This window comes from Microplitis mediator, chromosome 1, assembly GCF_029852145.1.
Source record: "Microplitis mediator isolate UGA2020A chromosome 1, iyMicMedi2.1, whole genome shotgun sequence".
Classification (NCBI taxonomy): domain Eukaryota; kingdom Metazoa; phylum Arthropoda; class Insecta; order Hymenoptera; family Braconidae; genus Microplitis; species Microplitis mediator.
Window position 1 is genome coordinate 3,303,634 of NC_079969.1, and position 18,421 is coordinate 3,322,054.

The window sequence follows — 18,421 nt, forward strand, 5'->3', positions numbered from 1 at the left end:
TATGGGTGTAAGAATGAGGGGGGGGGGGGTAAAATGACTGAATAATCTATCATTTGGATAGAAAATAAATAATCAAAAATAAACGAATGTGATAATTATTTTTGAATTGTCTATTTATTTAATTATTAATGATAAATCATTTTTATTTCATTGATATTTTAGATTATTATTTTAGATCATTTGAATTTCTTAAAGAAATAAATTTTTCATTTTGATGTTTTACTAGGGTCTAACACATCGGTTAAAATTTCAGCGATAGTATCATTTAATCCGCTAATATTTTCAATAGCTGCCACGTAAAGTAGCGAGTCATGCCACAATGAATACACATGATTGTTTTCTCCTGCTACAATTCCAACTAAAACACGGACTTCGGGATTTGATTTCAAGGAACAAAACATTCCACTTCCGTTGCCCCACTATAAAATTTATTTTATCGGAATTATTTGATTTATCGGTTTGATAATTTAATATTTCAAAATCACATATATTGTAATTTAGAGTAATTTCAAAATAATTAAAAATTTTTAATTTCGACTCTATCCATTTGTGTGATTAGAAATTTTAAATTGGCAATTAAATTTTCTACAAAAATGTTCTTCAACTTATTCCCGTAAAACTCGACAAATTTAAAAAAACTGAGTTTAAAAATTTATTTCCATTAAAATTTCGATAAAACCAAGAGCAGTAAAATATCGATATAAGATAAAAAAAAAAGTTGGGAAACAAATTTAAAAAAAATTTAATTACTCTCAAAATAAAAATTTGAACGGTTCAAATTATTAAATTTGATGTTTTATAATTACAGCCCGAGTCGAAATATTAGACGTAAGTTGAACGATCTTAACGTTTTAAACGTGAATTGAACGTTTTTAACGTTTTGAAAGTAAATTGAACGATTTTTTTGTATTTTGGTTTGTAAAAAATTGGTAATTTGATGAGTGATGATTTTAGTTTAATGATAACATTATTTAATTCATTTCAATATTTGTAATCACAATTCATAACCTTGATATCATAATATATGAAAAGATATAATAGTGTTAAAGATAGAAGTATGAAACTAAAAAAATTTTTTTTTCAAAATACGAATTTTTTAATTTAAGAGCCAGAAAAGCGGACGACAAAATTTTAGAGAATTGACGTGATTATAATCCAGGAGTACAAAATCGATGAAAAAAATTTTTTGGTATACTTATGTTTTCTTATTGTAAATCTAAATATAGGTTTTAGTTACGTTTTCGATTTATGATCCTCCAATCTACGTTTTGAATAAGTTGAAAGCTGTCAAATTGAGTTTTTAATATCCGAAACGTTCAATTTACGTTCAAAACGTTAAAAACGTTCAATTTACGTTTAAAACGTTAAGAACGTTCAATTTACGTCTAATATTTCGAATCGGGAATACAACCTGGTTATAAGTTACTGTTAGGGGCTATAGGAGAAAAATTTCAGTTTTCTGCATATGTATGCGTCGTGTTCGTATTTGTGTCTGCAGTCCTTTTATAAGTTAGTTGACGTTTGTCATTTATCTACGCACATACTTTATTAACTTATAAAAGGACTGCAGAAACAATCTCTTTACGACAACCGAAAAACTGCGTTAGTGAAACTGGAGTGGGGGTAGTCTTTCGAGACGAGCGAAAACATATAGAAAGGAAGTAACTTATAACCGAGTAACTTATAACGAGGTTGTACTGTATAGTGATTTTGAAATAACGCTAATGTCTCAATGTACTCACAACATCCTCGGAGCCAACACAATAAACATTAGCAGGATTTCCATAACGATTACCAAAGAACACATAATCACAGTAAGTATATGTTACATTCCAACCATTATAATTTGGTACGAAACACTGGTCTGTATTAATATCATCAAGATTTGAATTTATTTTTACATATTCATTTTCATCTTGTTCGGGTTCAACTGGTTCATTAGTTATAATTACTGCTAGTTTACGTTTATTCTTATTGAAAGTTTCATCTAAGTCTTCACCGTAGTATATGTTACTGGTGTTGAAATGTATTTTCTTACTCGTTTCACTATCGTGGACTTTTTTGATGATATAACTGTTAGTAGGATTAGTAACCCTGAAATTAGCAGACATTAGCAATTTCCGGATTTATTTTTCAATAAATCAATTACGAAAAAAAAAAGCGGTCTATCGGTTAACCCTACGGGCCAGCCCCAAAACTTTCCGCTTTTTTCAAGCTCGTTGAGGCGGCAATAGACGCGTTTTATTAAGTTCTAGAGCTGATTAGATTTTGAAATCGAATGATTCAATTTTTTTGTAGATATCCGAAAAAAAACGGTTTTCACTATTTTTTTAACCAGCGATATCTCGTGAACGAATTGACCGATTAAGACGGTTGAGGCGGCAATCGACGTGTTTTATCAAGTTCTAAAGCTGATCAAATTTTGAAATTGATTTATCCAGTCGTTTTTGAGAAATTTCAAAAAAACCAAAAAAAAAATTTTTTTGAATTCGTCAACGGTTTCTCTTGAACGAATGAACCGATTTAGATGGTAGATGTGGCATTCGACGCGGCTTATAAAGTTTTAGAGCTGATTAGATTTTGGAATCAATCCATCGAGCAAATTAAAAGTTATCCGAATAAAACATTTTTTAAAAAATTTTATTTTTGAAATATCTCCGAACGCACCCTACCGATTAAGCTCAAATTTTTACAGCTTTAAGATATTAACAAGCCGCGTCGAATGGCACCTCAAAGATCAAAATCGGTTCATCCGTTCAAGAGTTATGAATATTTACATACGTATACATACGTACGTACACACATACATACACTCGGACATCATCGTGAAATCAGTCAGGATAGCTTCCTAAAACCTCAAAACGTCAAAATCTGATAGAAATTCGGTTTTTGCAAATCGGACCAAAACCAATAACTTCCCGAATTTTTGAAAATTTTCAATTTTTTTAGCGGGAAGTTAAAAAAAAACTAAAAATATGCACATGTAGAAAATTAAAAAATCTATGTGTAATTTTTGAAATATTTTTTTTTTTTATTTTTTGTTACCCGCATAAATGTTACGACAAATAAATATATCGGCATTGAGAAAATTTCCTTGAATAATACAACTAATTAATTTTCGTTGATAAAAATTTTTAGATATCCCTCTACTCCATTTTTCTGGACCTCTTCTCCGATTTAAGTAACGTAAAAAAATTTTGTTTTATAAAATATAGTTTTTTAAAATTTACCCTTGGATACATATAGGATCAGTGATATATACTCGTGGTTTGATAAATGTACCATAACATTTAGACGACATTATATTATTAAAAATTTTTACATCCCATCCTTGAAACATATTGTATTTCTCATTAAATGTATCAACGTCGACTACAGACCTCTCGGAATGTACAAATATTCCGGTGTTAAGTAATAAAATCAACAGTTTAAAAATCATTTTTCCAGAAGAGAAACAAAAATTTAGTACAATAAAAAATAATTATTAATTATGTGTACACTCTAAGAACTCGAAAATAATTTCTTCGTGTCAATGTAAACTCAGTTTCTTTTTTGTGGAAAATTAAAAAATAACTCGTGTATTTATACTTCAAATTGGAATTTAAAAAAACGATTTATTTTTGTTATTCTCAAGATATAAAATCTTCGGAATTATCAGTACATGTATACAATGGATACACGGAAAGATTGGAACCCGACTAGTTACTGTTCTACACCTGAATCAGTACGGTGGGAATAAAAAATGCTCGATTGTGTGCGCCCCACTGATTACTGTGCGGAACCTGACTGAGTGATATGCGCACACGACTTAATGACTTTTTTTTTTAAGTAGATTTTTTATAAATCTAAGCTATTGTATTTGTCTTCAGTTAAATTTTAACTCAGCTAAAGATTTTGAGAATGCCAAGACACGAAAGAATATTTTAAAGCTTGAGGAGATTGAAACCGTATATACAATAACTTCTTTAGGCTTGAAAACGGCGTAAAGATTTGGAGCTGGCTCGCAAGGTCAATCGTTTCCCAGATTTTTTTTTTTTTTTTTTCAATTTTTTTTATTGTGCAGGTTGATGAAGAACGATGTATGTTATCTTATGTATATATACATATGTGAGATGTATATATGCATGTATTTCAATGGAAAATAAGTATAGATTGTTGACACTCATTTTAAAGGACATGAAATTCTCAGCTGATCTACGGTATCAAAGCTGATTTTAAATATGTAAATGTCATAATTAAAATGCGAAAATATTTATTAACGTCAGAATAATTATTTCTGGATTTTGAATACATATTTAATGAAATTTTTAGGGAATATATTTGAAGCGTAATTAAAAATAAAGCACTACAATCTAGAAAAATCCAATCTATCGCGATCACGTTAATTACTTAGACGTGTCATTAGTGTTTATAAAATTATGAGCACGATTGTGGTGACTTTTTGAAGATAAAATGTAACAAAAATAAAGACGAATAACTCGTATTAATAACGACATTAATTTTATTTAGATATTAAATAGTATTTTGAACATTTAAATATTCTTATGATTAATTTTTTTAACGCAAAATTATCAGGAATTATACGTTTACACGGTTGGCGGTGTAAAAATTCTAAATTTTCACTGCCTAAATTTAACACCGAATTTGGTGTAATTTTCACACCAGAATTTTTACACCGCGACATTTACACTACACCGGGTCCAAAAAATTATCTACAGTGTAGGAAAAAAATTAAATAAATATAAGAAAGATATCGCTCGTAAATTTCTCCGTGAAATGAGTACCCACATGATAGGTTTAAAAAATAGTCAAAATTTTGCATATTTTGAATTTCAAAAGTACGCAGAAATATAATTATCACATAATAAAAAAAAAAACAATAAATTCTCTACTAAAATAAAGTATAATACTCGTTATTTTAATAATGATCGCTTCAATCTGGTTATAAATTTCTACAGACAATGCATTTTTATTATGTACTTGAAGATCGAAACGTTTTTCATGCAACGAAAATTAAAAAAATTTTGGTAATTTTACTGCTGAAGGGGTTTAATTCCGGAGGCTGGGGGTGGCCTAAGATTTTTAGCTGACATACCGACATCTATATACAAAACATTTCAAAAATCTCGTCATCCAGTGGATTTTTTACTTTCCAATTTTTTTTCCTTAAGCGAAAAACGTTTTGATCTTCAGTTACATTTTTTATTACAATCAAGAAAATATTTCTTGGCTCTAGAGTATTGTACTAGTGGTTTCATTTGACTCGCTTTTTTAGGATTCGAAGAAAGTCCTGCTGGTCTTCGAGTAAATGGAAATTACCTGGTATTTAATCAGCTCTGGGAAAATTATTGTATGAGCTTGTCTACTAAAATTTGCCTATAGAAGTCAGCAACTAGTGAAACTGATACTACTATAGATTAAAAAAAAAATATTATTACAAAGAAAACTTCTTTTAAATCAATAAAATAATATTATTATTGTTATGATTATCAAAATTGTTTATTTGAATGAAAAAGAAAACAGATTATTTTTTCCATAATACAGTTGTTGAAGAACAAAGCTTAATAATGATTAAACATTATGGATAATTGTCTTAAATTTTTCAAGAATTCCAAACATCAACTCAGGATTGCGTTTACACAGTTTCCTGAAATCACTTAAGATTATTATTTTATCACGATTATTAATAATAAATGTCATAGCTCTTTGTTTTAAAATAACTGAATTATAAGTTTCTGACATTTCCAACAGCCTCAATACATTGTCAATATTCAAATTAACACCTAATATCATAGCGCATTTATCCTTCAATGCATCTATTCTATAAGTTGTTGCGGTTTTAAAAAGTTCCATTAGAAGATCATTGTCATCAATGGCTTTTACCAATTTTCCGTGGTATAGAAATGTCAATAATTCATTGGCTACTTCAACTTTCATGTCGGGAAGACAAATACTATTTTCTCCAAATTTCATTATGTTTGTTAATATCATTCCTTCAAATACTCGACTTTGAGATGCTAAAATAATTTTATGAGCTGGAAATTTTTTATCTTGTACTTTAATTACAATGTCACTGAATTCTGTATTAAACAAATAGTTCCCTGTATGCTCATATAAATTTGGTGAATTTAATTCATCGACAAATCCATACCAGATTATTTTGCAAGAAATATTTAAATTAAAATTTCTGTATTGACAAAGCTTAGGCCTGCCCGAATAGGGGCAACGTTTGTCATCACTATAACAAACTTGTAAAAAGTGTACAGGGCATGATATGATATCAAAATCACATACATCTTTCCAATCAGAAATGTCTTTTATCATCCATTTCAAATTTTCAATTTCCAATTCAATAGTCGCTATTGCAGACCTTGTAAATGTTTTTGTAACTCTAAAATTTAACTTATTATTATCAGTTGGGAGTACAGAAATATAGAATTCTCCAAATGAATCAATCGACTTATCATCTAAAAGTGACTTTTCTGAATTTACCCATTGATTTAGATATAACTTAAGAAATGAAAAATTTTTTGTGATTATTTTATGCGCTGTAAGCGATTCCATCATACGCAGTTTTTACTTCAACGAGATGTTGCATTAAGTTTACATTTATTGAATATAATCTGCAAGAAATTAAATATTTTAATTAATCTATTCTGTAATTTTATTTGTAATGGATAATTGAATTATTTAAAAAAGTAATAAAAAATTTAATAAATAAAATGTCGATATAGTGGAATACTTTTAGATGTAACCTATTTTACACTTACCGATTCTTTGATAGTATATTCAAATACTTGAATAATTATTATATCATGTATGTTTTATTTTGATTAATTGCTTTAATTATTTTATTTTGTAGAAAATTTTTTTTTAATCAATTATAAGCAATTGCCAAAAAATATCTTAAAATGGAGGTACTGTTATAAAAATTACGATATTATACTATATGCAAAAAATAATCGATTAATCGAAAATTCGAGTTGTTAGTTTTAATAATCGAAACTTTTTAGGGCTAGTTTTTCAAACCAGGTTTAATTTTAATCCGGGTTTAAATTATCATTGCTGGTATATCTTAATATTATTAAGGGCCAGTTTTTCAAACCGAGTTTATTTTTATCCGAATTTTAATTAATATTGTTAGTATATCTATACTAGACTGATTCAAAAAAATCGACTAATTTTTTTTTTCTTCATTATATCGAAAATATTGTTGGAAATGACGAAAAAAAAAATACTGTGAAAGTTTGAGCTCTTAATATTAATATTAACAACTGCCGCATCGCAATTTTCTATTTCCCGTTTAAATAACATGGGAAAATTTATTTTTTAAGCTTTGGAATTTTGTAGCTCACGGTGGGACCAATATTTTTGAATGTTCAAGACCTATTCTTATGGGAAATTTGACGCTCTACAAAAAAGGTCTCTTATAATTTTTTGATATTGTTATTTCTTCAAAAGTAATTCGAAGTTAAAGTTAGATTGACGATAAATTTCTACATTTTTTAAATTTTTTGACGCAATCATCAACTTTATCCGAAAATTTTAAAGGACATTTTTTGTAGAGCATTTTATTTCCTACAACTTATCTTGGGGAAAATTTTCGATATTTCTCATAAGTCGTAAGTTATTCGCAATTAACTAAAAATTTAATATAATTTATTTTAAGCAACAAAATTTACACAGAAAAAAAGGATTTCTTGGCGCAAAAAATTTTTTCTTGTTCTAAGAAAATTTTTACTTGACCCAAGAAATTTTTTATATCATAAAGTGAAAACAAAACTTTTCTTGGGATAAGAAAAAATTTTCTCGGAACAAGAAAAAAATTTTTTAAGCGAGAAAAAAATTCTTGAGCCAAGAAAAATTTTTGTCTTCAATTCATAATACAAAATATTTCTTGCGCCAAGAAATTCTTTTTTTCTGTGTAGATTATTTAAGAAAATTTTTAGTTAATTGCAAATAACATACTATATAATATAAGATAATAAATAATCAACAATGCCAATCAATAACAGTTTCTTTATTGACAAATTTACCGATACAATGTTAGTTAATAAAAAGAAATTTTCATAATATAAAATTATGTTCTATAAAATTTTTCAATTCTTTCAATAATTTTTAATGTTAATTCTGATTTACGAATACATAATCCTTTAAAATCCTCTGATGGAATAATGTCATCGCGATTGATAATGATAAATGTTGTCGCACGTTCTTTTAAAATCAATGAATTGTGGATTTCACTAATTTCTAGTAACATAACTACATTAGTTACAGTCAACTTATTACTCAATATTACAGCGCAAATTTCTTTAAGTTTTTCTATTTGATACATTCCTGCGGTTTCAAATAATTGTAACGCAATATCATCATCATCATGAGCTTTTACTACTTTACCATGATATAAAAAGTAAAGTAATTCATCAGCAACTTCAGCATCAATATTCGGAAGATTAATACAATTTTCTCGCGATTCTTTCATGTCAGTTGTCAAGATTTTTTTGAACACAGGGCTTTGAGATGCTAAAATAATTTTGTGTGCTTTGAATTCTTTATCTTTAACTTTGATAGTAATATCGGTGAATTTTAAATTGTTCAAATAATGTTGAGTATTTTTATATAAATTCGGTGAATTTAATTCATCAACGAAACCATACCAAATTATTTTACAAGAAATATTTAAATCATAATTAAAATTAATATCACGAGAGTGCGATGATGCAATATGTTCTGAACATTCTTGAATACGTACTGGACATAAAATATCATCAAAACTACAATTTTCTGTCCAGTCACTAAAGTCTTTTATTATTCGATCCATTCCATCCACTTGTAATTCAATAGTTACATTTGCTGACTTGGTAACGACTTTAGTAATTTTGATATTTAATTTATTTTCAGAATTTAATAATGCAGAGAGATAAATTTCTCCATAAGGAGGAGAGTTTATAATGTTGACACGATTTGAATCTGCCGATTGGTTTCTCCTTCGCAATCTTATTATAAATTTTTTATCTATCACTTCTGCATCTTCTGGATGTAATTGACTCATTTTTTTTTTTTTTTTAACAAAACAATTAATTGTTTTTATTCCAAGTTTAGTGAATATCTGTAATGATTAAAATTTTTTAATTAATTAATATTTCAAAAATGCATTTGATTTATTTTAAAAACGATAAATTTAATAAAATTGCACCTACAGCTTTTTAAATTTTCTACATGTGCATTTTTTTTTATATTGTTGAAAAAAAAAATTGAAAATTGTCTGCTAACTTCAGGATCATAATAAATTTTATGATACTGAAGTTAACTGACGTCTGATAATTTTTGGATGAAAAAAAATTGGAAAAAAAAATATTCAAAAAATTGCACCTACAATATTTTTAATTTTCTACATGTGCGAATTTTTAGTTTTTTTTTGGGATTGATTTATTGAAAAAAAAAAAAAACAGAAAATTGTTAATTGTTTATTATGTTGAGGATCATATAAATTTTTAGTTCATCATAAAGAATGAATAAAATTATTTAATTATCAAAAATTAATATTATTAATATCTAATAAAATTATTTACCGTTTTCAATTCAATAAATAAAAGGTTTAATATTTTTTTAATGGTTATTTAATAAATTGCGTCGCAATAGAAACTTGATCTCTTACCGTACGTTGCCTCAGATAACTGGTGAAAAATTATACCTAGTAACTTTTTTTTATTCAAGATGCCAAGTCTTAAAAATCACTAGTTATTATTACTACCAAAATTAAATATCAGAATATATTGCAAATTGAAAATTCCCAACTTAATTCGTCTACAGTTTATATGAATTAAAGACAGAAATGTTCTTAGAACTGGAAAAAATTTCTTGGCGAAAGAATTTTTTTCTCGTTTCAAAAATATTTGTTTTCAATTTATAATTTAAAAATTTTTTGCGCCAAGAAATTCTTTTTTTCTGTGTATACACGAAATATATACAGAAACTTAGAATATAGTTCCAAAATTTTAAGTCTATATTTTTTACGATGGTAAAAATTACTGAAAGTATTTGATGAATTTTTTGAAACAAAATTTTACAATCATTAAAAGTATAATTAAAATAATATTTTCAAAATTTTTTAAGCTTTTAAATTATTTTCAAAATTTAATTCATTTGAGAATAAGAAACGAAGATTAATTTTGTCAACGACTTTTCTTAATAAATTGAAATTTTTTATGTAATTGTATAGAGAATTGTAAGCTCTTTGAAATGAGTACCAACAACCTGCTTTTATTTTAAACACATCAAAAGTCATACATATATTTAAATATATAGCTTTCAGATAAATTAATATATAAATATGTCTTGTTGGTACTCGTTTAAAAGGGCATTCAATTTTATATTAATCTACAGGGTTCAAAATTTTTTTTCATCAATTTTCAATATCATCATTTTTTTTTGCCTCATGTAAATCTAATGAACTTACGTATTTATTTATGTATATAATATATGCTTATACTCATTAATTTAGTTTATGCTAGATACCTATTATGACGTCGTTTGTATACGTTATCATCCACAAAAAAACAAAAAGTAAACAATATAGTAACTGAAACATATGACTAATGCAAGAATGTCAAGGGTAAAAAATATATTCTTACAAATAAGATATGCTTAAATTAATTTTTTTTTTTTTTAAGTAGAATCTTTGATTACAATCAATTAATTCGATTGCAAGAAAGAATTATTGGCAGATTAAATTTAGATTATTTTGTATTTCAAAGTAAAAAAAATTTTTTTTATTATTAAATATTTCAATTATGAAATTTAAGTACAGAGACAGAACAATAATAATAATTAATAAAATGTTATAAAAAATTATATTTTAAATTATATCATTAAAAATTGTAAAGAATTTGAACATAAATTCAGGTTTAATCAGACAAAATTCTTTAAAATTATCTGAAAGAATAATTTCTTTTCGATTAATCCGAATAAATGCCTTTGATAGATGATACAAAATAAACGAATCATATTTTTTAGCATTTTCATACAACATCAATACATTATCAACTGTCATACTTTTACTCAAAAGTAAACCACAAATATTATTTAAGTTAGATAATTGATATAAATGTCCAACTTCCAGTAATTTTAATAACATTTCATTATTTTCACAAGCTTTATCCAATTCGCCATGATATAAAAAGTAAAGTAATTCTTCAGCAACTTCGACATCAAGCTCTGGAAGATTGATACAATTTTCTCTCGATTCTTTCATGTCAGTTGTTAACATTTTTTCAAATACAGAGCTTTGAGAAACTAATATAATTTTATGTGCTGGATATTCTTTGTCTTTGACTTTTATCATAACGTCACTCAATGTAGAATTGTTTAAATAATTTTTAAGATTTTTATAAGCATTAGAAGTGAAATCATCGAAAAATCCGTACCAGATTATTTTGCAAGAAATATTGACATTATATTCGTACTTATGGATGTGATTAATGGTTCTGAAACCTCCAGGTTTACATCCATAACAGTTCCAAAAGTCGTGAGGCAGTGTCATATTCTTAAAACCACACGATTCCTCCCATTCATCAAAATTTTGTATAACCGAATCTTGATCACTCATTTTTAGCTCAATGGTCGCAATTGCCGATTTAATGAAAGTTTTTCTTATTGTGACATTCAATTTATTACAGTAATGCCGTATTCCAGAAATATAAACTTGACCGCAAGAAGCATCATCTATTAAATCGACTTTTTTTGAATCAATCCATTCATCTTCATTCGATAGATGTAGTACAAAATCTTTAATAATAATGACATTATTCCGTGTTGAAGATTGACTCATTTTGGATATTTTTTAATAAAAAAATGAACGCACTCTTAAAATGTTTTAATCTGTAAGCATTAAACTCAATTAAAATAACAAATAAGGTAAGAGATCCAGTACCTGATTATGGAACTAGTACCCGATTACTCATGAATTTGTATAGGGGAGGGTGGGGCAGAGCGGCCCCCCTAAGCCAATTATTATTTTTTGTGGCTTTCAACCATAGGATCACTTTACTTTTGTCCTATTTCGAACAAATTTATGGATATTTTGCCAAAATTCTGAAAAATTTTTTTTTTTTTTTTGTGGGGCAGAGCAGGGCCCCCCTTCAAAAAGTGATAAAAAAAAAATTTTTTTTCGTTTTTTTTTTTTTTAAATTGTTTTCATCATTAAGAATGTATTTCTTTCTCTTGACAACTATCTTTGGTTTTATATTACTCGAAAAAAATTTTTTAAAGCGTAAAAAATCGTTCACTCTCGATTACCTTAATTACTAATTGTTATTTAATAAAAAAAAAAATCAATTCTATAATTTTACTTTATTTCAAAAATTTATCAACTAAAAAAAAAAATTTAATTTTTATAAATTTTTAGTGACCAAATTTGCCTCTTACATAGAGAAACGGCCGAAAAATATGAAAAAATAATTTTTTCGGAAGTTTCGGCTGGTCCATTTTGCCCCAGGTGTTATGCGTAGGGCTAGAAATGTGGAATTATAATAATTTTTTTTTAATTTGACGATAAAAATATGAAAAAATCACTTTTTCAAAATTTTGGGCTTGTCCATTTTGCCCCAAATGTCATGCGTAGGGGTAAAAATGCGCAAACATATCGGATTTATAGTAATTAGTCGAAAAAAAAAAAATTTATTTTTGGTCAAAATTTCAGGGGGGCCGCTCTGCCCCACCCTCCCCTATCTATATTTAGTAAATTTGACTAAATGAAGATATACAAATACATGAAGTGATCGGTTACTAGTTCTCTGAGTGGGTACTAGATCTTTTACCTTATTCATAAAAAAAATTTTATCGATTACAAAATAAATAGCTTATAGGTTATAAGAGATACTTACGATGGAAATGATTAATCGTTATTTAATTATTTATCTAAACTTGAATAAAACAAATCGTTAACTTTAGATATTATGAGCAACTTAAATTTATGTAATAATTATAAACTTATTAAAACAACGCATCAGAAATTCATATATATATATATATACTATTAGTGTTTATACATTTTCATATATGCTGATTATGTATGGTCTTTAGAAAGACTGTATAGTTAGTAGTCAGACTACTGAATACTACTGATATGAGCAGTGCAGCCGGATCGTGCGATATTTTTACCCCTTCCCGTAGTGAAATAGCTTGGAGTGCAATGACAGGAGGGGGTAAAAATATCGCAAAATCTGGCTGCACTGCTACTAAGAGTTTGCTCATCATTTAATGGTGGGGGTATGGAAATTAACGCTCTCAGGTTCAGCTGCTCCAATATATGTATGAAGTGTTGAGTCCGCAAAACAATCATCTTTTCTCCCACTACTTGGCTATGATGGTCGATGATACGTGCTATCGAGTGGTATATTTTACAATGTACATGAGAAAAATTTATATATTTACTACATATCCTCACAGTATCAAACTTTTTGGGTGATTTTTACTAAAAATTTATCTGCGTGAATAGAAAACAAGTAGGGTAAGAGCACCAAAAATATTTATTAAAGTCAAAGTAACTAGTTCTGGATTACAAATAGATACTTCGTAAAATATTTTGGGGAATATATTTCTATAAGTAATAAAAAACAAAGCACCACAATCTAAAAAAAACACCAAATCTAATCGCAGTTACGTTAATTACTTAGACGTGTCATTGGTGTTTATAAAATTATGAGCAAGGTGAGCACGATTGTGATAACTTTTTGAAGATAAAATGTAACAAAGAAAAAAATAAGACAATTAACTAGTATTAATAATAATAATTATAAAGGAAAATTTACAAAAAATATCACAAACGATGCAAACGTAGGAAAACAATTAAATAAATATGAAGAAGATAGAGCGCGTGAAATTCTGCGTTAAATGAGTACCCACATGATAGATTTAAAAAGTAGTCGAAATTTGATATATTTAAAGTTTTAAAAATATAAAGAAATATGACTATCATAAAATATGTCGATGTGGGTACTCATTTTGAAGGGAATTGAGAGATTATTTAAAAATTTTTGGTGCGAGTAGAATTTTATTTAAAATCGAAAAATTTTTATAATCTATTTTTTATTTTAATCTAAAACTCATTACTTTGTCTTATCAATGTTTTAAGTGATGTAGATGTAATTCTTTGTTCCATCGGTTATCAAATGAACTGCGTTGTTTTTTTCCAAATTACTTCGATTAAAACTTATAACTACATCTACATACTCACTGGAATATTACATGATAAAAAAAAACCAGTAAACAATTATTCTGACCTTGAAAAACAAGGTCAAGATTAAGGGAAAGTCCCAAAATAATGGAATCTGAGTTAATGGAGTTCGACTGTAATATATATAGTCATTTGGGGTAGAAGTGCGTATATTTCGTTAAATTTTTATGAAATTAAAAATTTCAAGTGGAATAAAATAAAACAAACATCCCAATATAAGGGTAAGTGTACGCTGTCTTGGTCTTGCATTCTCGGTCTTGGTTTCAGTCTTGTTCTTGTTCATTCGGTCTTGGTCTTGGTCTTGCTAGTGTTTGTATGATCTTGGTCTTGGTCTTGGTCTTGCAAAATCGCAAGACCAAGACAGATTTTGCTCATCACTAATGGAAATCAAAGCGGCATAAAATGCCGCCAAGTAACAGAGAATTAAAAAATCTGAAAAACGGTTGTCCCTGCGAGTCAGCCCCGAAACAGTCTCTTCGAGCTCGAAAACATTACTGTGAATATATTTTCGAGCTCGACAATACTCTTTCATGCAATGGTTTTTTCGAGCGTGAAGTAGTCGCGTGGAAAAGCAAGAATGGACGGTTCGGACGCGAAGGAGGGATATCAGGTGTCGAAATATTAGTCGAAGACAACAGAAGAGGGGAAAATTCAAATAGGCACTGAAATCGACTATAAGTACAGTGGCCTGTAAAGTCAACCATTAACAGTAAATTCATTTTCTCGGAGTTATTACCTGTCAGACAATACCCATCTTTGGTCAACAATAATTATTAAGTAAGTAATTCATATTGAATAAAATATATATACTAAACTTGTGCGAATTTATATTTGAATATATAATGAACTAATTTATAGTAAATCCAAATTATTCGTTTATTTTAGAATTATTTCATTTAAATCCGAATACTCGGTTTGAATTTTAAATATTAAACTTCAACTCACATAATATGATAAATTATGAACAAATTTTGACAATAATTTACCAATAGTTCTAATTTAAATCGAATACTTCAAAAACTCACAAATCCTTGAGTGAACGAAATGATTAAAAAATTTGTAATACTTTCAAATAATTTTTATTCATATTTTTGTGATTCGAAAGTATTCAGAATGATTAAAAATTTTGAATATTGGGTTCTCACTATTTGATTAAATTGAACTTCTGCACAAGTTCTCAATTATTTATTATTAATGGTTTTTATATTCGCATCAAATTTTTGTTATTTGAAAGCTAAAAAGCTTCTAATTTATCTGTAGAAAATTAACAACTGAATCATTAAACCGGTTGATTAATCAAAATTATAATTATTGTTGATTAATCAGATTATAATTATAATCTCGAGATACGTCGTTTTGTCATAACAGGGCAGATTTGTGGCCACTATTCCGTTTTTGGACATTTAATATATATTAATTTTGATACGTAGAAAAGTTTAATAATAAACTTTCACAGTAATTTTTTAATAACACATTAAAAAATTAATTAAATCAATGCTCATTTTAAAAAATATTTTATCTCAAATTTTTGAAGTGTCCAAAACTGGCTCTTAAGTCGTCGAAAATTATATTTCTACTCTATACTGAGTCAATTTATTAGAACTTACAAAATTATATAAAAATATTATCATTGCATCGTAAATAAATTGAAGTAGAATTACCTCATATGAGTATCGAAACTAATATATATATTAACCAAAAATAAAAATTTCGAAATTTGTTAATTTATAAACCCGTTACGTGCGGGTACTCATTAATCGTAGAATTTAAATTTCTGCGCAAATCCGTTATTTATTATTAATAGTTTTTATATTTGCATAAAGTTTTTATTTTTCAAAAGCTAGAAAGCTTTTATTTTATGTATAAAAAATTAACAACCGAAACATAAAACCTATTGATTTATCAAAAACTAAAATTATCTAGCTTGGGATCAGATCAATTTCGATTGAAAAAATGTCAAAGATACTATTTGGATTTATTGCCGTTCTTGTTGTTATTGCAATGATGCAAGTCACTGTCGAAGCTTGCAGTTCATCGAAGGAAAAACCTTGCGTAGGCGGCGGACAACCGGTAAGCATAAAATTCGTAAATGAATAGATATAATAAATTCATTATTTGAAATGTTTTATGATAAAATTTTGAAAAATTCTACAAAATTAATTAACATTATTATTGTTAGTGCTCTGGAAATGACGATTGCTGTTCAAAAACCTGCATTGGGCGAATTGATTTAAGCGTCAATCCCCCTGTACAGCACCAAGCTACATGCAGTGAAAAAGAAATAATTTTTGACCCGTCAAAGAGAGTAAAATCAATCGAGTTTCACACTGATAAATAAACGTATTCTTACTTCAAGAATCTCAGTATAATTTCTACTACAGTAATACTGAGTTTTATTGTGGAACTAGAAATATTGTCTAACCCCAGACAGCATTCAAATCGGACCCGTATGAAAATAACATATATGGTCAAAATATATGTAAAAATATATGATAAATATCAGAACTATATTTTCTGATATATTTTTTTTTATATTAAAAAATATAATACTCATCTTTTTGAAGGCGTTCTCAAGAAGTCTTATAATGACTTCTTAAAAGTGTCATTTTTAAGAACTCTTAATTAAGAGTTCCCGCGTAAACAAATTCTCATTCATAATGAATTTAGATCTGAATTTCATGACAAAACTCAGTTCGTGACACGAATATGACTTTTATCATGAATTTACTCCAACTTTTCGTCTAGTAAATCAGTATTAATTATAAAATTAGTTCATTACGTCTTTGAATTATCCCAAGACCATTGGTCTTGGGATGACTTCGATAGAAACTTGACTAAATTTTCACCTTTTGTCAAATTTATCAATTCAGAAATTACCAATAAATTTCTTCTATCAAGTACTTAAGTGACGTAAATCAGTTTCGATTGTAAAATTAATTTAGTTAATGAACTTCGGATCGCTTGGATTTAAATTTTACTGTCATAATTTTGACGTGATTAAAGTTCTTGATATGAATTCATGATGAAAGTCATATTTGTGTCACGATCTGAGTTTCGAGATGAAATTTATATCGAAATTCATTATGAACGATAATTTTTTTACACCGTTTCTTGAAGACTCCATAAATAAGACGTCCAAATGCATCCTTTTGTTACGTCCTAGCCTGGTCATCAAATGGTTCTGCCAATTTTTAAATCTTAAATAATAATAGACCGACCTGAGACCCGCCAAATCGATATATTTAAATAATAGAATTATTAATAATAATACATTTTCTTTATAATGTATATCAATAAGTATCCATCTAAAAATAGTCAAATAGATAAGATATTTTTAATGCATTAGAATATTTATTCATCACCGACGATTTCTCTAAAAGAATGTTAACGAATAAAAATAGATAAGAATAATTGTACGACAAATAATGACTGTTAAAAGAATAAAAAAGTGAAATTAGTTTTTCCACGAAAAAGTGAAAACATTGAAAAACATCGTCCGACTGCGGACGCAACAGTATCCGCGTCGAACGATGATAGCGAAACTCCCTCTTTTTGGGAATAAGGCCCTAAAATCTTATCCCACTTTTCTCTAGGGTGTTGGCTTATGTAAAGATATAAAAAGCCGATGCCCAATGCATCACTCTCTCACATCAACTAGAAATTATAATAGTGCAGATTAGAACACACAAGTAAACTCCCGGTTTAATTAAATTAATTTATTCTTTTGACACGAAGTTATTTGTCCAATAGTAATTGTAAAATTCAAGTGTACTTGAAGATCCCCGTATGAAAATAACATATATGGTCAAAATATATTTAAAAATATATGATAAATATCAGAAAATATATGTGGCCAATTTAACTATATTTTCTGATATATTTTTTGTATATTAAAAAATATAAAATTCATCATATATGAGTCCGTATATGTTTAGCATATATAAAATATATGTGTCAATCATATACAAAAAATATATTTTTATCATATATGAAAATATATATTCTTGCCATATACAAAAACTATATTTTTATCATACATAAAAATATATATTTCTATCATATACGAAAAATATATTCTGATCATATATAAAAACATATATTTATATTGTGTATGGAAAAAAAAAGTTTTATATTCGTATGACCAACTCCAATTAAATTAGATATAAATTTTAATATACTCTTTAA

The 18,421-nt window shown here is 27.3% G+C and overlaps 3 protein-coding genes and 1 long non-coding RNA gene across 5 annotated transcripts; 1 reads left to right on the plus strand and 3 right to left on the minus strand.

The window, feature by feature from the left end:
• Positions 1–4,574: 4,574 nt before the first annotated feature.
• Positions 4,575–6,957, minus strand: LOC130667503 (protein roadkill-like). The gene is made up of 2 exons (XM_057469133.1): positions 6,771–6,957; positions 4,575–6,623 (listed from the first exon to the last, which is right to left on the minus strand). The coding sequence occupies exon 2, from the start codon at positions 6,565–6,567 to the stop codon at positions 5,572–5,574; it is 996 nt and encodes a 331-aa protein (XP_057325116.1). The 5' UTR covers positions 6,568–6,623; positions 6,771–6,957; the 3' UTR covers positions 4,575–5,571.
• Positions 6,958–8,005: 1,048 nt separating this feature from the next.
• LOC130668017 (TD and POZ domain-containing protein 2-like) lies at positions 8,006–9,762 on the minus strand. 2 transcript variants are annotated; one of them, XM_057470006.1, is made up of 2 exons: positions 9,659–9,762; positions 8,006–9,109 (listed from the first exon to the last, which is right to left on the minus strand). In XM_057470006.1, the coding sequence occupies exon 2, from the start codon at positions 9,050–9,052 to the stop codon at positions 8,081–8,083; it is 972 nt and encodes a 323-aa protein (XP_057325989.1). In that variant the 5' UTR covers positions 9,053–9,109; positions 9,659–9,762; the 3' UTR covers positions 8,006–8,080. The 2 variants fall into 2 exon arrangements, with proteins under 2 accessions (XP_057325989.1, XP_057325979.1); XM_057469996.1 differs by having other exon boundaries at positions 9,573–9,696.
• A 1,048-nt stretch (positions 9,763–10,810) lies between these two features.
• Positions 10,811–13,102, minus strand: LOC130667961 (uncharacterized). The gene is made up of 2 exons (XM_057469911.1): positions 12,885–13,102; positions 10,811–11,880 (listed from the first exon to the last, which is right to left on the minus strand). The coding sequence occupies exon 2, from the start codon at positions 11,828–11,830 to the stop codon at positions 10,859–10,861; it is 972 nt and encodes a 323-aa protein (XP_057325894.1). The 5' UTR covers positions 11,831–11,880; positions 12,885–13,102; the 3' UTR covers positions 10,811–10,858.
• Positions 13,103–14,468: 1,366 nt separating this feature from the next.
• Positions 14,469–18,037, plus strand: LOC130669003 (uncharacterized). The gene is made up of 3 exons (XR_008990093.1): positions 14,469–15,013; positions 16,160–16,306; positions 16,416–18,037. It is a non-coding gene; the product is annotated as an uncharacterized LOC130669003 (long non-coding RNA).
• Positions 18,038–18,421: the final 384 nt, after the last annotated feature.